This window comes from Ailuropoda melanoleuca, chromosome 9 (assembly GCF_002007445.2).
Source record: "Ailuropoda melanoleuca isolate Jingjing chromosome 9, ASM200744v2, whole genome shotgun sequence".
Classification (NCBI taxonomy): domain Eukaryota; kingdom Metazoa; phylum Chordata; class Mammalia; order Carnivora; family Ursidae; genus Ailuropoda; species Ailuropoda melanoleuca.
Genome location: NC_048226.1, coordinates 35,078,990 through 35,099,127, shown reverse-complemented (window position 1 = coordinate 35,099,127; position 20,138 = coordinate 35,078,990). Strand labels below are relative to the sequence as shown.

The following is a 20,138-nucleotide window of genomic DNA, read 5'->3' as shown; positions in this document are numbered from 1 at the left end:
CCGAGCATTCAGGACTGGGCAGCGTGGGGACAACCGAGGTGCTGGATTTCAGTAAGAAGGCAGGAATTTGGACTCCCCCAAAGGCAAGTAACTTATGCAAAGAGGCCTTTTTCCTTGGACCTCAGCTTCTTCCTTGAAAGGATGGAAAACTGAGGGCAGCTCTCTGGGGACTTTTGGTTTTGTTTGGGTTTGATTTTTACCCCAAAGGGCAGATGGGGACAGCAGTGGGTGTCGTGAGCATACTGTGGCCGAGGCCATCCAGGAACCTGGGATGGCTTGGCAAGGACGCCACTCGGGTGCCAGGGCCAGCCTCCAGAAGCCGGGCAGCAGAGCAAGGACTCATTTCTGTCTTCTAGCTTTGTGCGAGGACGGAGGGGAGAGGCCTAACAGTAGCTTAGACGGCCCTGAATTTCTTTTTCATTTTTTTTTTTTTTAAGTAAGCTTTCTGCACAGAGTGGGGCTTAAACTCATGATCCCAAGACCAAGAGTCGTTATGTTCTCCTGACAGAGCCAGCTTGGCGTCCCAGAGTGTCCCGAATTTCTGTCAGCCTCCATGCTAATGACAGAGGGAAAGAATTCATTCCACTCAAACAAACACACAACTCACAACAGGAACTGGGCTGATACAATGGGGACAACCTTCTCTGTGGGCCCATCACCATGTAGGGACAATGTGCACAATAGTTGACATTGTGGAAGTGTTTATTCTGTGCTACACCCATGATCTCACTCAGTCTTCAAAGCAGGCCCACATGGTGGGTGCTGTCACCGTCCCCATGGCTCATGGGAGGCAGCCTTGACAATGGAGAGAGAAGGGCCCATCCAGGCAGCGCATGGAGGGATACTCCACTTAAAATCGAGCCCCATTCATCTCAAAGCCAATTTTTGGCTTCTTTCATACTACCCTCTCAAAGAGGGAGTCACCGGGGTGCCTGGGTGGCTCGGTCAGTTAAGCGTCCAATTCTTGATTTTGGCTCAGGTCATGATCTCAGTGTTGTGAGATCGAGCCCTGGGTTGGGCTCCGTGCTCTGCGGGGAATTTGCTGGAGATTCTCTCTCCTCCTGTCTCTCCCTCTGCTTTACTGGCTCCTGCTCTTTCTCTCTCCAGAAAAATAAAGGGGGGGGGGAGTCACAGATGCTTTGAGGACCACATGAAACTGAGGGACACTCTTTCCAGAAAAATACACACATACCAGCGTGTGACAACTTCAGGAGATTTGAGGTCCCCCTTCACCTCCCTGCCACAAAGCCCATCCAGGGACCCAGGTTAAGAATTCTTGTTGAAAGCACAATTTTTCAAGGAGCAGGCCCTCACCTCTTACTGAATCATAAAATCAATTTAGACAGGCATGACCATTTCTTTTTTACTGAAATAAAATACAAGAGAAAGGATTTGAGTATATGAGAGGGAGTAAGACTATGCTGTATTTTGTGAAGTTTTTTGGGGAAAAATCCTAATCAAATATGAATGTGTGCAAAGTCCCAGTTGTAGCATCTTCAGAGTTTGAGAGCCAGAGTCCTGCCAGAGTCACACCCAGCCCGACTCCCTCCTCCAGGCTCTCCGCTGCTCTCTGCCTGCCTCCATCAGCCTCATTTCTGCAGATGTTTGTTACCGACCAGATCATGCCAGCCACTTCATCAGTGCCTTTTTTTAAATTTATTTTTTATTTTTTAAAGATTTTTATTTATTTGACAGAGAGAGAGCACAAGCAGGGGGAGCAGTAGGCAGAGGGAGAAGCACACTTCCCTGCAGAGCAGGGAGCCCAACCGGGGGCTCGATCCCAGGACCCTGAGATCACGACCCGAGTGGAACAGTCGCCTAACCAACTGAGCCACCCGGGTGCCCCTCGTCAGTGCTTTTAGACTGCACTCTCTGAAGTCGCTTTTGGAACTCATTAGATGATGACAGTTGTAAGGTCAACATTTATCAAGTGTCTGTTCAGCCCCAGACACTAAGAACTCTGCATATTCACTCTTGGTAATCCTCACACAACACTGTAAGGAAGACACGGTCATGACTGGTGTCATTATTATTATTCCAGATTTACATATGAAGGTGAGGTTCAGAGAGGCGTCCAAGCTCTCGCTTGGCAGGACTGCCAGCCCGCCTAGGGTGGGTGACCTGTTTGGTGTCAGAGTATGGTAGAAAGACCTCTGAGTTTAGAGTCCAAAGACCTACCTGTAAGACCCAACTAAGCCACTTGCTAACCTTGTCATTGCTGAGATTTAGTATCTTTCATCTCTGAAGTCACAACAAACTTGTGATTTCAAAATTGTATCAGTTGAGATAATGCATGCATACTTTGAAATCTGTAAATTGCAGCCAGCTATGTGTTATTTATATAAACTACGTCAGCGACATGCGAGGGCCCTTGAGAGCAAGGACCCTGACTACATTCTTTGTCCCCTAGCCCCATCCCCCCGACACACCCTCCAGCTGCACATTAAATATTTGCCAATTGATTGCTGCTTAAGGACAAGAATGATGCCTATTATTCCCTCTCTCTAGCAAGCTTTTTAAAAAAAGTGTCCTTAATACACAAAAAGACTCCCTGACATTTGTCCTTGAGAGAGAGGAGGCTTCGTGTAGGAAGCACAAAATGGCTGCCTTGAATCCATCAGGCGAGAGCATCCAAGCCTCGAAGGCAGCAAGGATGCTATTCTCGACCCCAGCTGAAGCCATTTTCAGATTGCTGGTGGTGGCACTTTCAAGAGAGGTGGCAGGCTTCAGGACCACGTTCATGCAGGAGAAGCTGATGTGCAAGGCATTTAGCCTAAGTTTCTAAATTCTGTGGGTTTTTTTCCTGGCAATAATTCAGAAGTCTGGATGGCTCGCCTTCAAATAAAATAAGATTAGTTTAAGCTGTTCGTGCTCTGGGTGAGGTTGTCAGGTGCAGGGAGCTAAAATTACCTGGAGCTGAGGACAACCAATCATGTCACCTGCCCTCTCCCAGGATGTATGGGCTCGGGGTCTTCGTGATGAGTCAATCCATTTCGCCACAACTGACAGTCAACCGGCTAGGAACGTGTGTAGCTCTAACAGCTATTCAAACTTGAGTCTGCCTGACCCTCAAGTTCTGCGGGCTGTCTCAGCGTCTCCTTGAGGCCAGGGAGAGGCGCCACGCTCCGTACCCCCATGGGAATAAATGTGCCACATCCGCCTGCACGTGGGAGCTTCGGGCACGTGTCCAAGAGCATGGCGCGGCCACCCGTCCTCTCCTCCGTGTCCGCTGCTCCTCCCCGCCTGTGGCCTACTACAAAATCGCGTCGGAAGCTACCGGGCTGAGGCTTTCCACACACCAAAGGAGAGACTGCTGCAAAGATGAAAAGTGGGGAACCCAGCTAGAGAGGAGATGCTAGCCGTCTGGTCACCTGGGCTCCACGCCCACGGAGGAAAGACCCAGGACCGCCAAGGTGGCTTTTCTACGCGCGTGCATTTTACACCTCGGTGTCCTAGTTCCTTCCCACCTCTCGCGGGTCCTTGTTGCTGTGTTCATTTGGCCTGCTCCCAAACCACATGAAAAACTCACAGAAACACAAAAGGCTTGTTTCCCTGACATCATAAACGGCCTTCGGGGGCATGGGGGAACTGTCCCCAACGAGAGGGGGTGCGTGGTAAGCAGCAACGATACTTGCCCCTCACCAGTCCGTAGACAGCTTGTTGGTGGAGCCGTAGCGGGGAATTTCGCGGGGAATTTCGGCTGTAATGGTAGTCTCCGGCCACCGCCACATGCTCTGGTGGCCAATGGCATTCTTCTCTCCAGAGGGGCTGGGGGCGGGGCGCCTGGTGGCGCAGGCGCAGGCGGTGAAGCCCCCCAGGCTCTTGGGTCCAGATGGGCTTGAGTGTCTCTCCCTCTCCCTTTGCCCCTCCTCCTCCCCACGCACAGGTTCTCGCTAATAAATAAATCTTAAAAAAAAAAAAATGACCTGTCTCTATTAAAAAAAAAAAAGAGTGGGCTGGCGGCTGAGGGGCAGAGCCAAGCACGCTGCCATCGAGTCATTGCTGTATCGCTCTGTTTTCTCGGAACACGCAGGTTCCGTACAAAATGGGACTCCACAGAAGTGGGGGTAGGGGGTTTGGTTGCAACTTGACATTCTGGAGAGTCAAGGAGAAAGGGAGATTTTTAGATGGTTTTTACGTAACCCTGCAGGCTATTCCGAGGCAGGCCAGCTGCTCCGCAGAAGCTAGCCGTGGCTGAAGAAGCAGAAAGCGAGGAGCTGAGAAACAGGCCAGCTTCGTCCGGGAAGAACAAAGCCTCCGCCGTCTGACACAATGGCTGCCTCTCATTTTCCAGGAACTCTCACAATAAGATGGAAAGGATCCTGGAGTTGCCTGCAGGGCCCCCAGCTAGGGAAAGAACATTAGCTCCACGGCTACAGAAATGCAAATCTGCTTTGAGTGCTCCAACAGCCAGGGGAAGCCTGGGGGGCTGGGGGCGGCTGGGGGAGGACGGGGAAGCACTCCTGTTCTGCTGGGGGCCACTGCCCATCCTTGCAGGGACCTGAAGTTCCAGGCTCCGCTGGGCCTGCCTTTTAGGGCCAGATACAACGTCCGCTATCCAAGCTTCAATAATGGTGCAAAAATATGTCGACTATCAATCAGTTGCAGTTTACATCCTAAAATCAACATGGATGGAAAGCCTGCTCAGGATTACTTAAACATTTTTTTTTTTAACTCAACCATCTTTCAGTCATCCTTTAGTACTTTTGTCTTGCAGCATGAGATTCCAGAACCTTCTGGTTTGTTCTTTAGATCATAACATCAGGTGTTGTTAAGAGAGTGTGTAGCTTATTTTATTTTAGGTTTGGGGTTTTTAAGATTGTAGACCTAAGCTTACATGAATGGCCGGTGTTTACTTAAGACAGTCTGCCACTCCACGCAGCTTACTAAACTAGAGAAGTCTCAATTCTAGTTCCCTCCACACTTGTCTGTCCACGTGGCCTTAGAAAGTGACCCCACCTCACCAGCTAAATAGGGGAGGTAGCAAGAATATTGACCTACCTCACCGGGGTGTGGTGTGGATTAGCTCACAGGTGCCCTTTAGCAAACGAAAATGCTGAATTCTAAAATGTGAAGAGCTTCCTGACTCCTAAGGAAACATGGTGGAACATGTCGGACAGGGTGAATTTTCTGTTCTAAAATGTGACACGTACTCTCCCAACTCTGACATTTACAGCCCACTGAAGGTTTCAGTCATCCAGCCAACACCCAAGTTGAAGTCTCTTGAACTGCAGCTGACAATGATGAGGTGGTTTGGGGCTGCAAAGGGCGGGAAGCCACCACAGGACCTGAATCTTGTCACAAGACAATCAGGTTTCTCTCATTTGTAATTTTGAAATCAAGCTTTCAGCTCAAAATGCAGGCGTGGGCAACGGAGGGAGCCAGCTAAAGTAGAGCACGAAGTGATTCTTAAACCATATTTTGACTTCGTGTTTGTCTTTATTATACATTAGAAACCTATTCTGCTGTCCTTCAGCTCTAACTTGAAGTTCCCCACGACGTTTAACCCAGAGCCCGGAAAGACCTCAGGAATAAGAAAGGTTCATGGGAAGGAACCTGGTGGGGAGACACCAATACACTCAAATAACTATCTGTAGGCATTTGGAGGTGGGTTCTGCCAGGTTTGTTCAGTTGATGAAAATTCTAACCAGCTTAGGAGCTAAACAAATTATACAAGTAAATGCTTCTGAAGATAAAGATGTCTGATGAAAGAAGACTGTATTTGAAGTTTTAATTGTCATTACCCTAGTCTTCGACTTCATTTAAATTACATGGTAAACCATTCATTCATTAAGGAGATGGAAATTAAAATTCAACTCTACATTGTTAGATCGGAAAGATCTGCAGAGCAACAGACCCATTGGAAGATGAGAGCTGCGTTGCCAACACATACACAAGGAGTTGTTTTAGTTTGGGTTTAGAGACTCAAGAATAAGAATGGGAGCAAGAGGAAAGTTAAGGAGAAACCTTAAAACATACAAATGACTTAAATAGTACAAACTACTTTGTAAATCATCACCCCAGCCAGAAAAATCTCCAAATTGGGTGACTCTCCCAACCAAAAATTCAATGATGAAATGCTTTTCACTGAAGGAGTCTTAAATATTCCAGAAGGTAATTTATTCATCTGTTTTGCCAAATGTAGTTTACTTTCCTATAAAATGTCTATAAAACTGTGGTAAATCTTATCTGTGCTAAGAAAATACATAAAATTGCTCATTAGAGAGCCCAGTTGAATGAATAAGATATATTCTAACTTTTAAGTGCTTGTTAGAAGTCATTTACATTGTTTTGCTTCCTAATTTAAATTTATTGATGGCTCTAGACGCACAATGATATTCACCACATGCACACATCACTTCAACAATGCACATGCGTTCTTACTGCCCCTACCTGTTAGAAATAATGTCTAAGAACTCTTCCCAAAGATAATTAACAATTTTCATTGAACTGAAGAATTTCATAACAGAACATGGAAAGAAAATTTTCTGTTCCCAGTACCTTTTCTTGTTAACACTTATTGTCCAATTCCTTAAAAAACAAAAAGCATAGCAAACATTGGTTTCACTTTTGGGTATATTTCTGAAGGAGTAATCCTGAAGTTAATTCAAATTATTCACATAATTTAAACTGGAGGCTCTATCTCTCTGAAATATATCCCAAATCCGCCCACGGCTTTCTGCCTCTATTAGCACCCACTTCCTCCATCCAAGGCTGCTACAGCAGCCTCCCAACTAGAATTCCCCAGCTCCTCTTTACAAGCCTTTTTTTGTTTTGTTTTCCACGCTGACGCCACCACGATTATTTATTTTAAAAATATGAATTTGATCATACCACTTTCCTGCACAAAACCTCCCAAGTACTTTCTACAGCACCTAAAAGGAAATCCAAACCCTCCAACAGGGCCATCCTGGTCCCTGCCTCCCTCTTCTAGGTAGAGAGGCTGCCCCAGAAACCCCTTCTTCCAAGCACACTCTCAAACTCAGGGTCTTCGCACTGGTCTCTTCCCTTTGCCTGGAACACCCTCCAACCAGATCTTCATCTGGCTCCTGCTTCTCATCACTCAGGCAGTAAGCAGAACAGCTCCCTCCACCAAGGGCCTCCCTGACCGCCCCCATTACATTATTTAATAGTCTTCCTTGATCTATCAAATCTTAATGTGTAATGTGCTTATCACCTGTCTCTTTCCACTCGAATGTAAGCTCCATGACAGCAGGGGACTAGTCTGTTTTTGTTTTGTTTTCGTTGTGATATTCTTTTTTTTTTTTTTAGAAGATTTTATTTATTTATTTGACAGAGATAGAGACAGCCAGCGAGAGAAGGAACACAAGCAGGGGGAGTGGGAGAGGAAGAAGCAGGCTCATAGTGGAGGAGCCTGATATGGGGCTCGATCCCATAACACCAGGATCACGCCCTGAGCCGAAGGCAGACGCTTAACCGCTGTGCCACCCAGGCGCCCCTCCTTGTGATATTCTTGCTGCTAAAACGGCATCTAGCACATGGACCCCCAGAAATGTTAATGAAAATTACACTAGTTTGGCACTTAAGTGCCTGGGCTTTGGAGTTGGATCAATCTGGGTTCAAATACCAGCAATTTACTAACTCGGAAGCCTGAGTAAGGTTATCTTTTCCAAAGACTTGATTTCTTTATAAAATGGAAATATTCATGGTGCGAAATAAACCCGAATTTAAACGACGTAACTGGGACTCAAGTTTCCATAGCCAGAGTTCACAGTTCTACTTGACACAGGCTTTCTCTTAATTCCCAGCCTGAAACTTAAGATCCCTTATGGATGGGTGGGGTGGGAGGTGTAAAAATAGAGAAGCCCCAAACACTACAAATCATTACTTTATAATAATTTTCTTTCAGAGACCCAACAGAGCCATATTTTTTGGAGACCCTAGTAGGTTCCAATGTCAGACTGCCTGAGTTCCGACACACCTCCGATACTTACTGCTGGCCAATTCCTAAACCTCTTTGAGGCGCAGTTTCCCCCTGGAACTAAAGCGCTTCCCTCCCAGAGAAGGGAGATGGGGCAGCGAGGCCATGGAAAGCACGCAGCACCTCAGTACTTCACTGACACTAAGCACACAATGAACACTAGCTATTAAGGATCAGCCTGGATTTAAAATATTTCTTAATTAGGTTAATTCAAGATCTCACATCAAGAACTGATACCATTAGAAGGAAAAAACAATGCATTTTCCAACATGGAAAGCCGTGTTAACAAATAAATGTCAAATAATGCAGAGCCAGCTGGTGACCCATCTCTCAAGTCAGGGTTCTTTCTGGCCACAAGCAACTGATGCCTTTGCTCTTGGCATTTTCTTCTCTAACAGAGTGTACCATCGCGTGTTCTATTTACACAAGGTCGTAAGAAAACTTCCAATACTATAAAGTATTTTAGAAAAAGCCCTTTCTTGGACTTATTTTATTAAACATACTCTCCCTGTCTTATTTTAAGGCTTAAAAAAATCTTTGTTTTAAATATTTAAACTCCCTATACTTTGTGCAGATTTAGTGTGTTGTTTTTTTTTTCTTTCCATGTTCAAAGAGTTCCATTTCAGAAGGTATTCTCTTAAAGGCACTTTTCCCTCTGGTGCACACTACCCATTTGTTAACTTTCGAGAGAGAACAGTAACGATGGTGGATAAAAGCAACCATAGGGTCCCTAACATGGAGGCTTCGAGCTGTTCCTTTTCCAGAATCGTATGGGTAGATTTTCCATCTTGGGATATAAGTTAACTGACTCTTAGTGTCTACAAGGAATTCAGACAATCTGTCTTGTAACGCATCCGGTGGGGGCGAGGACTACGTGTGTGTATATAGGGCATGGACGGACGCAACACACACAGAACAACTCCATCCAAATCCCTTCCTCTCTGTTTCCAGCTGCACGGAAAAAACGGCTTTGTGTTCGGTCAGGTGACATAAAAGGTGAAAACAGTAGCTCTCAAATTATATTTAACCTCAAATATCAGAGGTCACGAAGGGGTGCACACATCAGCAGCTCCCCAGACTGCGCGCGTGCGCACGCGATGGCTTAAGTGGGCCCCTTTTAATTCCACATGGGTTTTCCACACAGTTTCTGGCATCAAGCACCGGTCCGCAGGACACCAGAGCGCCTTTGTGTCCCTTGCTGACACTCCGGCATTGTGTTTTTCTACCCATTAACCAAGGATAAATGACCTAGATATTCTGCCTATTAAAGCCTCATTTTTCTTTTGCCCTTTTGTTCTTTAGTGTACCACATTATCAGACGCTGCACACATTTTAAAGTATTCTCAGTCTCAGATGCCCTTTTGAGGGAGTAATAGGAGGTTTTTGTGTGCGGTTCTGTGGAGATATCTGGAGTGGAATTATGTGAAGGTAATTTAAGGTTTTTCTTCCTGTCTAGTCAGAAGACAATCAGGTTAGCGTATTACTAACAGCTAATCTAGCATAAGAGGATATATCAAGAAACTGTACAAAGGCCAGAATGCTGTATTTGCATCTATTGCGAATACAAAAAATAGAGTGAACACCAGTTCCCCTACATACTACATTCTATAATTACATCTCTGCATATCATGGGTCACTTTTATTAAAAGCATCATTACTACAGTTGGCAGCAATTTACATTTTATCTTACATGATAGCAGTTTTCAAAGAAAAAAATAAAAGGACATCACAACAAAGAAAAACAATACATTTACAAAGTCATGTCTGTAAACTTCAAGGCTAGTTTAGAGCTGAGGTAATGCTGTTTTAGCTTTGTGGCTAAAGTAACAAAGTCCTTTAATTTAAAAAAGGTACCTGATTCTCTCTTCTCTCACTCTTTATTTATTCATCTATTTATTTTGTTTATACCAGTGCATTACAAGACCACGAGACAATGGAACTGTAGTTCTGTCTGGCAAGAACCCTCCCAGTAGGTTAATTTCCAAAGGGACCCTTCACATTCAACAGCTGCCTTATTATTGCTGCGCCTCGGGACAGAGACGTTCACACTAACGTGGAGATTGTCAGAGTGTATGGATGTGTGTGGATGCGCAAGTGTGGGAATCCCCATAGTCAAAAGGGAAACAAATGAGCAAGTATGATATGTATGGTAAATTTCATCTTGACCTTCACAGCAAAAAAATTAAAATTAAAAAATTAAATATATAACTTCATACTTCCTTTGAGCAGCACTTCCTTCCATCAGTGCCACTCAGTTACAAATTGCTCTTTATTATAATACCAATGGTACCAAAAGGAAAAAAAAAAAAAAGCAGAGCATTATGTAAGTTTCCTTAAAAAGACATGATCACCTCTCAAATTTCATCTCTCCTAGGGATAATAAATAATGCACTGCACAATACTTAATGACCAAGATACCTTTGACACACCTGTATAACATGACTTGGACTTTTTTTTTTCTTTTTTTGCTACACTATGTTACAGAACAGCTTATAAAACTAGGTATGAACATTAACTGTGAGTGTAAACAGTAGGACTACCACTTGTCAAAAGTTTTAAACACTTTCACTGGAACTGGTACTGGTTATTCATCATTTTCATTGTTTTCTAGTTCGTCCCCCCCATCGAGCGAGTCCAGCTCTTCACCCTGTGCTATTTCGTCTTCGAAGATGGAGGACTCCGCAGTCTTGTCCAGGTTCTCCTCGGCGTCGCTGCCCTCCAGGTTCTCCTCTTCCTGGAAGGCAGCCCCCTCGGCCTTGTCGGGGGCCTTTTCTTCGCTGGAGCCCACGGCGTTCTGGAGTCCTGCTAACGCGGGGAACCCAGGCAGTGTCAATCCCCCCAGTCCTGGAGGTAGAAACATGGATGGGTAGAAGAGGCCTGGCGCCATGGTGGACAGGAGGAACGGGTTGAAGGCGAGTGGGTTGGAGGGCAATCCGGCCGGGGCAGTAGCAGCACCAACAGATCCATTCGCAGAGTCAGTAGCTGACACAGCGTCTGTGCTTTTCTCGGAGTCTTTGTTCTCTTCTTCGTTCTCGTTGCCCTTCTCCTCCGCTTTCGAAGCGCCGTCTTCTGGGTCTCCGGGCCCGGGCGCCGCGGCGGCGGTGCCAGCAGCAGCGGAGAGCGGGCTGTTCAGCAGGCCGCCCAGGCCAAACACGTTGGGCAGGCCCGCCATGCCCGGCAGCATCAGGGGCAGCACGGCTGCCGGGCTCTTCGCATCGCCTCCGGCGGCGGCCGCCGTGGCCAGTCCCGGAGGGAAGCCCATGAGCCCTGCCAGCTGGAGAGACTGCAGGTTCTGGAGGTTCTGAAGGCTCGTGAGGTCCATTCCAGCGAACAGGCTGTTCACCAGCAGAGGGTTGATGCCTGACGTGGAGGCCGCCGCGGCCGCCGCCGCCGCTGCCCTGGCGATCTCACTTTTGGGCCTTCGTCCTCTCCTGCTCGCCCCTTCCCCCCGCACCACGGGGCCGGTGAGAAGACGGTCAAACATCGACTCGGGAACAAAGCCCTGAAGCAGACAGACAGGCAAACAGTGGCGATCAACGTGGCTGGCGAACACAGAATTTCCCGGTGGCGCCCCGGGATGCACTGAAAACCAACCTTCTGCATTCGTCAGCAACGTTTTCCTTTCTAAAAGCGCTCTGGCCAAACTTAGGAAAGCAAACATTCTATCTTTTAGCACTATGTGAACTCACTGAATTATGCAGAATTGCAGACAAACTGTTAAAGGCTACTCTACCCGTGAGGGAAATGTCAAGTTACCAGCATCCGTAACTAACGGGAGAAAAACTCCATCACAAGGAAGTTGAAAAATATGGAACATTGACTAAAATTACATTTTAGTATCTACCCTAGAGAAACAAAAACGATGTTCACCCCAAAACAAATGTTTTTAGCAGCTGTACTCCTATTTGGCCAAGTCTGGAAACCACCCAGCTGTCCTCCTCTGGGTGACGGATAAGCACACGCGGGGCGAACACACGCACTGGAGGGACACTCGGCAGTAAGAAGGAACTAACTTCTGACACATGCAACCCACTTGGATAAATCGCAATACGAAGTCATCTTAAAAATGTTATAGAATTTATGCTTCTGCTTATAGGACGTACTCAAAAAGACAAAATTGGGATGGAGACCAGATCAGCAGTGGCCAGGGGCCAGGGGCCGTGGGTAGGGGCAGGGGAGTAATACAAGTTCTTGTAATACAAGAACTTGGGGTGGGGGAAGGTGATGGAACAGTCTGTATTTTGGTTGTGGTTCAAGAAATTAAAAGTGTTAAGACTAATAGATCTGTACACAAAAGAAAAATTAGAAATTTTACTGTATACTTTAAAAAAATAAGAAATCAAGACATTGACTAATTTTAAAAAGTTAAAGCAGAAAAAATTTGAGACAAAATTGTTATATTCTTTATTTTAAAATTAAAAAAAAATCACAGTTAATCTTAATGATCTCAACCACCATGAATTCCCTCCCACAGGTGGGCTTTTAACTAGGTTTACCTCCAAGAATATGAACGTATATTTCTATACAATCCTTTAAAATCAGAGCCGTTGAATGAATCCACTTTGGATTAATGATGTACTGATATAAGAAATGAGGATGTGTTGTGTCAATTCTTTTAAGCTAAGTTATAATTGAATAATTCATGGTCAAAAGAAAAGAAAGAAAAGCTCAGGACAACAGTTTTGTATAAATACCTCTCCTGACAGAAATGCTGGGTATACTTACAGACTGCTTCACTATCTCAGTCCAGTCTGGAGCAACTGCAAATTCAGGGTTTTCTTCCAGCCACCTGGGCAGGTCCTTCATTGGAGGCGCCATAGCTCCACCCATCTGGGGAAAGGTATTTGGAAAATGACCTAAAAGCACATACATTCCCCGCTTCCCGCTGCCCCACCTATATATATATATATATATAAACACACACACACATATCATAGATATTCTGGAAGAAACATGATTGTTTTTCCTTAAAAAGACGTCAGGATAAAATGCTTCTTTCTGGGATAAGAAATCACATGGAGACCAATTCCCTTTCCCAAATGTTCACCTTCTTTCCATTTCGTTTATTGACAACAGGCACCCTTTCTTCTCCTGTCAAAGTGTTTATATCCAATTTATTAGGGTTTCGACATCTATGTCGTTTCTGTTTCGGTTTCTGAAATGAGGAAAACAGCACATCCGCATTCTTCTGCAAAAAAATCCCAAAATATGTATTTAGTAAAACTGTATTTAGTAATTACTCTTTCGTGCATAAATGACAAAAGAGAATATAGTCAAGCCGTTTTCTTTCTTTTTTCCCCCAAGTAATCTCTACACCAGTGTGGGGTTCGCTCGACCCAGGGATCAGAGTCACGCACTCTACCAACTGAGCCAGCCAGGCACCTTCAGTCAAGCCATTTTTAATTACTATAGAAGTTTCAGTGATCATTTTAGTTATTAGAAACCATATTTTTCTTTAAAAGGAAAAATGCCTATTTTTCTCTTTGTACATTAAGGAACTAAACCAGTCATGTAAGCTGAGAATTTGCTTTTCCTTTTGTCTACCAATAACCCCACTTAAAGTCTTTTCTTCTAATGTTTAATAAAGTCACGGTATTTTTATTTTTTATCTTTCTTAACCAAGTCGTGGGCATTTTTAAAGGAAACTTTCTCAAGTACCTTCGCTAATTTCTACTCAGTGATGTGGACAAATACAGAGATGACATCTTGTCTACAACACAGACTGTACCTGAGATGCAACCCAAGGGGTAAGAAGACCTGTGGAGGAGGGGGCATTCTGAGCCACAAGGATTCAACTCGGGCTGAACTCAACAAAATAAAATGTGAAATCCTATACTTAAGGTTTTGGGTTTTTTTTGTTTTTTTTGTTTTTTTCCAAAGATATTTATTTATTTACTTATTTGACAGAGAAAGAGAGCGAGCACAAGCAGGGGGAGTGGCAGGCGGGGGAGGAGAAGCAGGCTCTCTGCTGAGCAGGGAGCCCTACTTAGGGCTTGATCCCAGGACTCAGGCATCATGACCCAAGCTGAAGGCAGACGCTTAACCAACCAAGGCACCTAGGCACCCCCTACACTTAAGTTTTTTAAAAAACCAGTCACTAAGTATATAGGGAGTAAAGAATTTGCATTGCCAGCTAGCAAGTAGTTTATGTGACAAATCATCTAGAGATATCGTTTAATGTGAGGCATAAGTATTAGTTGTTTTAAAAAAAGAAAAAGAAGCTAAAGAAGCCTTGGGCTGTATTAGCTAGTCAAATTTCTGCAAGAACCAGCTCCATAATATTCTGTGCTGGTCAGACCTGGTCAGGAGACCAATTAAAGTTCATTCATGAGTGTCATCCCCATAGTGAGACCACCTGAAAATCAGGCCATGTAAAGAATAACTGAAGAAATCATGTCTACTCGGTGGAAGGAAAAAATAAGAAAGTCCATACAGGCGTCTTCAAATAACTATGAGGTTGCCCTTCTGCCCCGAAGCTGGTTTCTCCAACGTAAATACACAGTGACAGAAACTGGAAAACAGTCAAGATGAGGAGACACTCAAGGAAAAGGCGGAGGGACCAGGGATCTCTGTGTTGTCCAGGAGAACTGCGAGAGCTGTCCTCACAGGACACCTCCCGATGAAACTCTGTAGTACTTACTGGTACATAACTTGGCATATCAACAGTGTAAGTAGGATGCAGCTTCAGCCATTCAACTAAATCCTTATTTTTAGGAGCGTCCTCCCCCACCAGCCTAGTCCCATCTTCAAGATTTATCACAGGGATCCGCGTGTCTGGGTCCAGCTGTCCTGGAGAAGGAATGTTTCTTGTAGGTGGGGTCTCTATATCTTCCTCAAAAGCTTTGGTCACCTCAGCATCCTCCTGCAGAAAGTTGACAGGGGTCTCAATTCTTCTCATATGAGGAGAAAGTCCAAAAACGTCTTATCTCAAGAAAACGCTATCCTAGCCTAACAGATCTTTGACCAAAAAGGGAAAAAAAGTTACTTGAAACAATGTCAGTTTTGGAACAGCTATTAAATTAGAAGATGAAACTTTAATATCCTTCTCCACACTGTAGAATTAATAGGTAGGAAATTCACAGTCCATCAATGTTCCATGTTTGAGATCTTAGGCAAGCCACTAGGGCATGGGCAGTGTTGTCTGAGCTCGACATGCATGGAAGGTAGCCTCTCAATCTCTCTTGGGGCTCTCGGGATAACATCATTAAAGAGAATGGAATTCAAGCAATGTTCCAACAGCCAACTTGTACACAGCACTCTCTGAACCATACAGTTTTATTGGGGTACAACATTTTGCAGCAGGCACGTGTGGCCACCCTGAAAACACCACGTCTATCTGAAGTCCGGCCTCTACTATGGTGCAGCCGCTGGTCCTCAAACTGTTACTCCAGCCTCCAGACATCTTTTACAGCAGCCCATCTGTCCATTCCTACTGCTCCGACTTTGGTTCAGGTCTCATCACTGCCCTCAGCCCATGTCACTGCAGTGTTCCTAAACGCTCTCCCTGATCCTAGTTCACCCTTCTCGACTCTAACTTCCTCACTGCTATATCGGGAGTCAGGTTTCTAAAATGCACTCTTCCTAGGTCAAAACAGAATAAACTACTTAAACTCTTTTGATGATTGAATCCCCCTCACCTTCAGGATAAAATCCAAGTTCTTTAGATGGCAATCAAGGCCCTCCCTGATTTATATTGTACCTTGTATCTGAGCCCACTTCTGTTGAACCTCACCTCCTCATCACATTCCCCAGCTGCCAATGACTTGCAGTTCACCAAACATGGAAAGCTCTCTCTGGCCTCAGTCCCCTTGCACACATTCTCCCTGCGACCTCTTTTCAAATGACCAACTCCTACACAATCTTCAAAACTTAACCAAAGCATGGCCATGTCTAAGGAAACTTCTTCATCTGTGTCTCCCCATATCCTCTTCCTTCCATTCCCATTCTTCCTTTGGGCTCACAAAGTATTCCAGGCATGCCTCACAGCTATGATATCATTACTATTTATCTGTCACTCATCTTCAACACTGAGTTCTCCAGTGCAAGCACTTGTTAGGTCCTTATTCTTCACATCCCTATACTTGGGGGTGGGGGGTGGGGCCAGCACACAAAAGGACAACTTCCACCATGTTGCTGAGTGTATGATGACTGCGTCCTTACTTTTTCATGGCAACGCAAAACAGTCTCCAGTCTGAGTACTGACATAATGAAAGATTTAAGGATTTGTCTTGTTCTCTACAAGTAACACTGCTGACCTTTATACCTCTTCACTATTCCATCTATCTATAGATTAATCGGCATTTTCCTTATATTGTATATGTATGCGCACGACTACCCACAATACCAACTGAGTGATCCCTAAATTCTAACATGACAGTAAAACAAACAAAAACTTAAAAATACGTCCTCTAACATCTATTAGGAGTTTTGGACTGGGTTGCTTATGTGACTTTAGATAAAGAGAAACATCAGTAAGTTCTTCAGGATGACTTAAAACGTGTGAAATGAATGAAGTCAGCCTGAGTTTAATACAGGATATATAATTACAACAGGAAAATAGAACCTGGCTCAAAAATACATGCGGTGGTTCAAATACAAAACCCAAGAGTAAACAAAAGCATGAGATGCAGAAACTCACTAACTTGTTGCTTATGGAGGAAGGAATTTCAGGGAACAAAATCTATCAAGTGGCTTGATGTGTTTTGGTGGTTTCACGTGTGGAGGCTAATCGCTAGTGATACAACGCTGGGGACCACACACCTAGAAATGGCAATTTTTTACTTCTGGAATAAGCAGTCACAGCTGATCCATTACAAGGTGTATTTTTATAAGATTCTAAAAGTAATCATATGCTCAACAAAAATGACTGTTACTGTGATTGGTGCATGGCAACAAATTTTGAAAATTAACTTTTTAATCACCCAGATGCTTCTCTTTCAATCAGACCCCACACCGGAGGGCAAATTCCAGTGAATGCCATTTTGTCATTTCTAAACTTTAACTCAACCCCACCTTTTACTACCCTTACTTAAGTTATTAAACTTTCTGGAGGTTTCAAGAAATAGAAAATAAGCAATAAGAATAGGAATGGAAAAAATAAAAAATATCGAAACAAACGCCTCCCCTCCTCTCGGTTTCAAATTTCACCATTTCCCAAACTGTGACCTGCAGGGAAAGGGCCCATTGTTTGGAGCACTGGCTGCTCGTGCACAGACAAGCTCCAGCACCAGTGTGCCAATTCGGGTTCCTCGGGTTCCAAATCGATAAGGCTTAAGATACCCAGTACTAATGTGTCCTTTAAAAAGGGACCACACGTAATCAGGTTCTTTGGGGGTAAAACCCTCGTCATTGCGTAGGCAGCGCATTTTTTAAGTGGGATGGTTGAAGAAGATTAGGGAAGAGAGTTATTTTGATTACACTACACTCGTTGTTTGAACTGAAAAAGAAAATGTCAAAATCCATTGGCACATACATTTCATACAAACCTAAACTATCACAGATCTTTATTCAGTTGAGATTTTAAAAACAGCTACAGTTATGGAGGTAGGAGAATTAGCAATCACTAGCTTTGTAATGCACACAAATCTTAAGTCTGAAACGAAACATTTATACTAATCTAATAAATGCCAGGCTCCAAACAACATTATTTTTAAAAGCAGAAGCTTTTTCCGCCTCAGGAATTCAGAGATAACAATTACAGGCTCAGAAGAACATGTTTTTGTTTTGGGCTAGTCTTCTGAGAGTAATCAATATATCAGGAGCTTGGGAGGAATAAATCCTCAAGCTACACTTGGTTCAGGCCGAGTGATCTGTATCAATGCTCCACACAATTTTTCAGCACAGAACCATGACTGTTCATTGTGATCCTGTTTCTTTAGTGGAAGAAGCCAGCTTTAATACCCCATCAGTGAGAGGAGCCCAGGCCAGCGTCGTCAGAATGGCAGGACTCTGGCTGCCACTGTGGGCACACACAAGGGAAGCGAGCTCCCGAACTTACTGCACTCAATGACGTCCGTTTGTGGCTCATGAAAAGCAGATCAAGACCCTCCACGTTTTTCCTCCTTCCCCGCCTCCTCTTCATGGGAGGCTCTCCGTCCACTAGGGAGCCATTAAGCAGATGCCTCGTGGGTGTGCGCGACAGGCCTGCCTGGAGCAGCTCCATCTGAGTCTTAAAGGCATCAGACACCGGTGTCGAGACATTAGGCAAGATAAACTTTGAAGTAAGAGATGAAAAATTTGAGGTAGAGCTTGCTGCCTCTCTTGAGGCCTTTGATAAATCTACAACTTTTTCTTGTCCATTTTCTGAGACCACCTGAGACTCCCGCAGCTGGGCAACCATCTCCATGAGGTTCCGCCGCTTGGCAGCTCTTTCGGCCTCGATTTCAATTTTTCTCCTTCTCCTCCTCCGTTGGCGAGGGACAGAGAGATTCAGGGCGTCTTCCTATTGAAAAATTCCAACGAAATAATGAGCCCAAACCGCATCTGCTATACAGGCTGGATTTCAGAAAGAAAGAACAAGAAGCTTCAGGAACTGAACATTTGTAACTGCTGAAGAGAGCTGAGGAAATGGCAGCCACCTTAATTCCAAGGAGGACCAGTGAGCCGCGAGCTCCCAGACTGAGTGATGATTTAGAGTGCTCGCCTTTAAACAGCAAAACAAACTTACCTTTGACAACTGAGGAGAAGTCGTGAGGTCCTCGCTCCCACTGATGCTAGCCTGGCCGACCATGGAGAGCTCGGCAAAGCTCCTCTTCTGCAGGGGGCTGTCCATGGTGGGTGGCGTGTAACCAGGGATGAGGCCCTGGAAATCAAACATCTGGCGCCTGTTTACCGGCCATTTGCCTTTCAGCACTGCTTCACAGATGTTGTCTAATCGGTTTATCATTACTCGGTCCTGGAGGGAGAAGAAAAGTCACATGAAATTGTAATAAAGACATGGTGAAAATTACCAGATAAATATTCCCATCAAGATGCTAAATAGCATAAGTGGTTTAAAACCCAGTCTGTGGGCAAAAAGTAAAAAGAAAACAAAAATACCAAGCGAGTAAATAAACAAAAGCTGCAAAAACTGCTCTGCTCTGCTAGAAGGTCCTAAAGGTGGCCCCAACACAGAAAATTTAATAATTTTTTAAATTTGAACACTGGATCACATACATAAACTAGGAAGCATTCCATAGCCACCTCTAAAATATTTCAAAGGTAACTTTTATTCAAGTTAAAGAACTGTTGGTGGACACCAGCGGACAACAATGGAACCCTGCATTTAGCTTCTGGATGCTGGGTGCTTCAGATCCGTGGGCTGGATCGCAGTCTGTCCCAGGAAGTGGGACATCATTAGCGTCACTATTAATAAAGTTCAGCATTACGAAATGGGCACTAACCTAGGAACACCTAATGAATGTCAATTTGCATTCCCCACCTATTATCACTTCAAATTTCATTGAAGCGTGTACATTAAAAATTTCTAATTACAGCTCTTAGGCCCAGTTTCCATAGATTAAAAGTGTCTGCTACGATAGACCTTTTGACTGATCTGGGAACCTCCGTTCTATACTCAGTAAGGGAGATCAGCATAACAGGGTATATAGAGAAAAAAAAAATGTCTTTGAGAGTACACTCTGCAGCTAAAAATTTCCCATTGTTTCTTAAACAACTACTGCTATGGAAGAGCAGCCTGGGGGTGAGTCAACTGAAGCTTGTTTTTGTGTTGTTTGTTTTAAACCAGACAGCCCTGTTATGGTGATTAGGATGATTAAGTCCCCACCCTGAAGAGCAGACCCAAATTAAATACGGATTTATTACAAAATTAAGCTAGTAGCCAAAAAAGTAATTTCCATTTTGTTTTGGTTACAGATAACCACATTTGGAATTATCTCATAATGCACTGGAGCAAATGGGTCACTAGCCCACCCTCTCCCAAGTTAAGAAGAGTATTGGTTTCCAAACCTATGAAGATGTCTTAAATCTGGAAGTTTGTTTTCGACTTAAAAAAAACTAAAACACACATTTTAAAAAGTCCACACATTTTCTCTTGCACACTGTTGGTGGGATTGTAAATGGTATAACTGCTACAGAAAACAGTATGGAGGCTCCTCAAAAAATTAAAAATAGAATCACAATGTGACCCAGCAATCCGTCTTCTGGGTATATATCCAAAAGAATTGAAAGCAGGATCTCAAAGAGATGTTAGTACACT

The 20,138-nt window shown here is 44.3% G+C and overlaps 1 protein-coding gene across 7 annotated transcripts in view; it reads right to left on the bottom strand.

The window, feature by feature from the left end:
* Positions 1 to 9,466: 9,466 nt before the first annotated feature.
* Positions 9,467 to 20,138, bottom strand: part of CHD7 (chromodomain helicase DNA binding protein 7) — a 128,329-nt gene continuing 117,657 nt past the window's right edge. For 5 of the 7 annotated variants that reach the window (XM_034668102.1, XM_002915716.4, XM_034668104.1 and 2 more), the window contains 6 exons: positions 18,609 to 18,836; positions 17,940 to 18,383; positions 14,583 to 14,804; positions 12,990 to 13,130; positions 12,668 to 12,772; positions 10,527 to 11,444 (listed from right to left, as the gene is read on the bottom strand). In XM_034668102.1, the coding sequence (XP_034523993.1) occupies positions 10,527 to 11,444; positions 12,668 to 12,772; positions 12,990 to 13,130; positions 14,583 to 14,804; positions 17,940 to 18,383; positions 18,609 to 18,836 (2,058 nt within the window). Of the gene's footprint in view, positions 11,445 to 12,667; positions 12,773 to 12,989; positions 13,131 to 14,582; positions 14,805 to 17,939; positions 18,384 to 18,608; positions 18,837 to 20,138 lie in introns of all 7 variants that reach the window. The other 2 variants (XM_011220367.3, XM_019795817.2) reach the window with 1 other exon arrangement.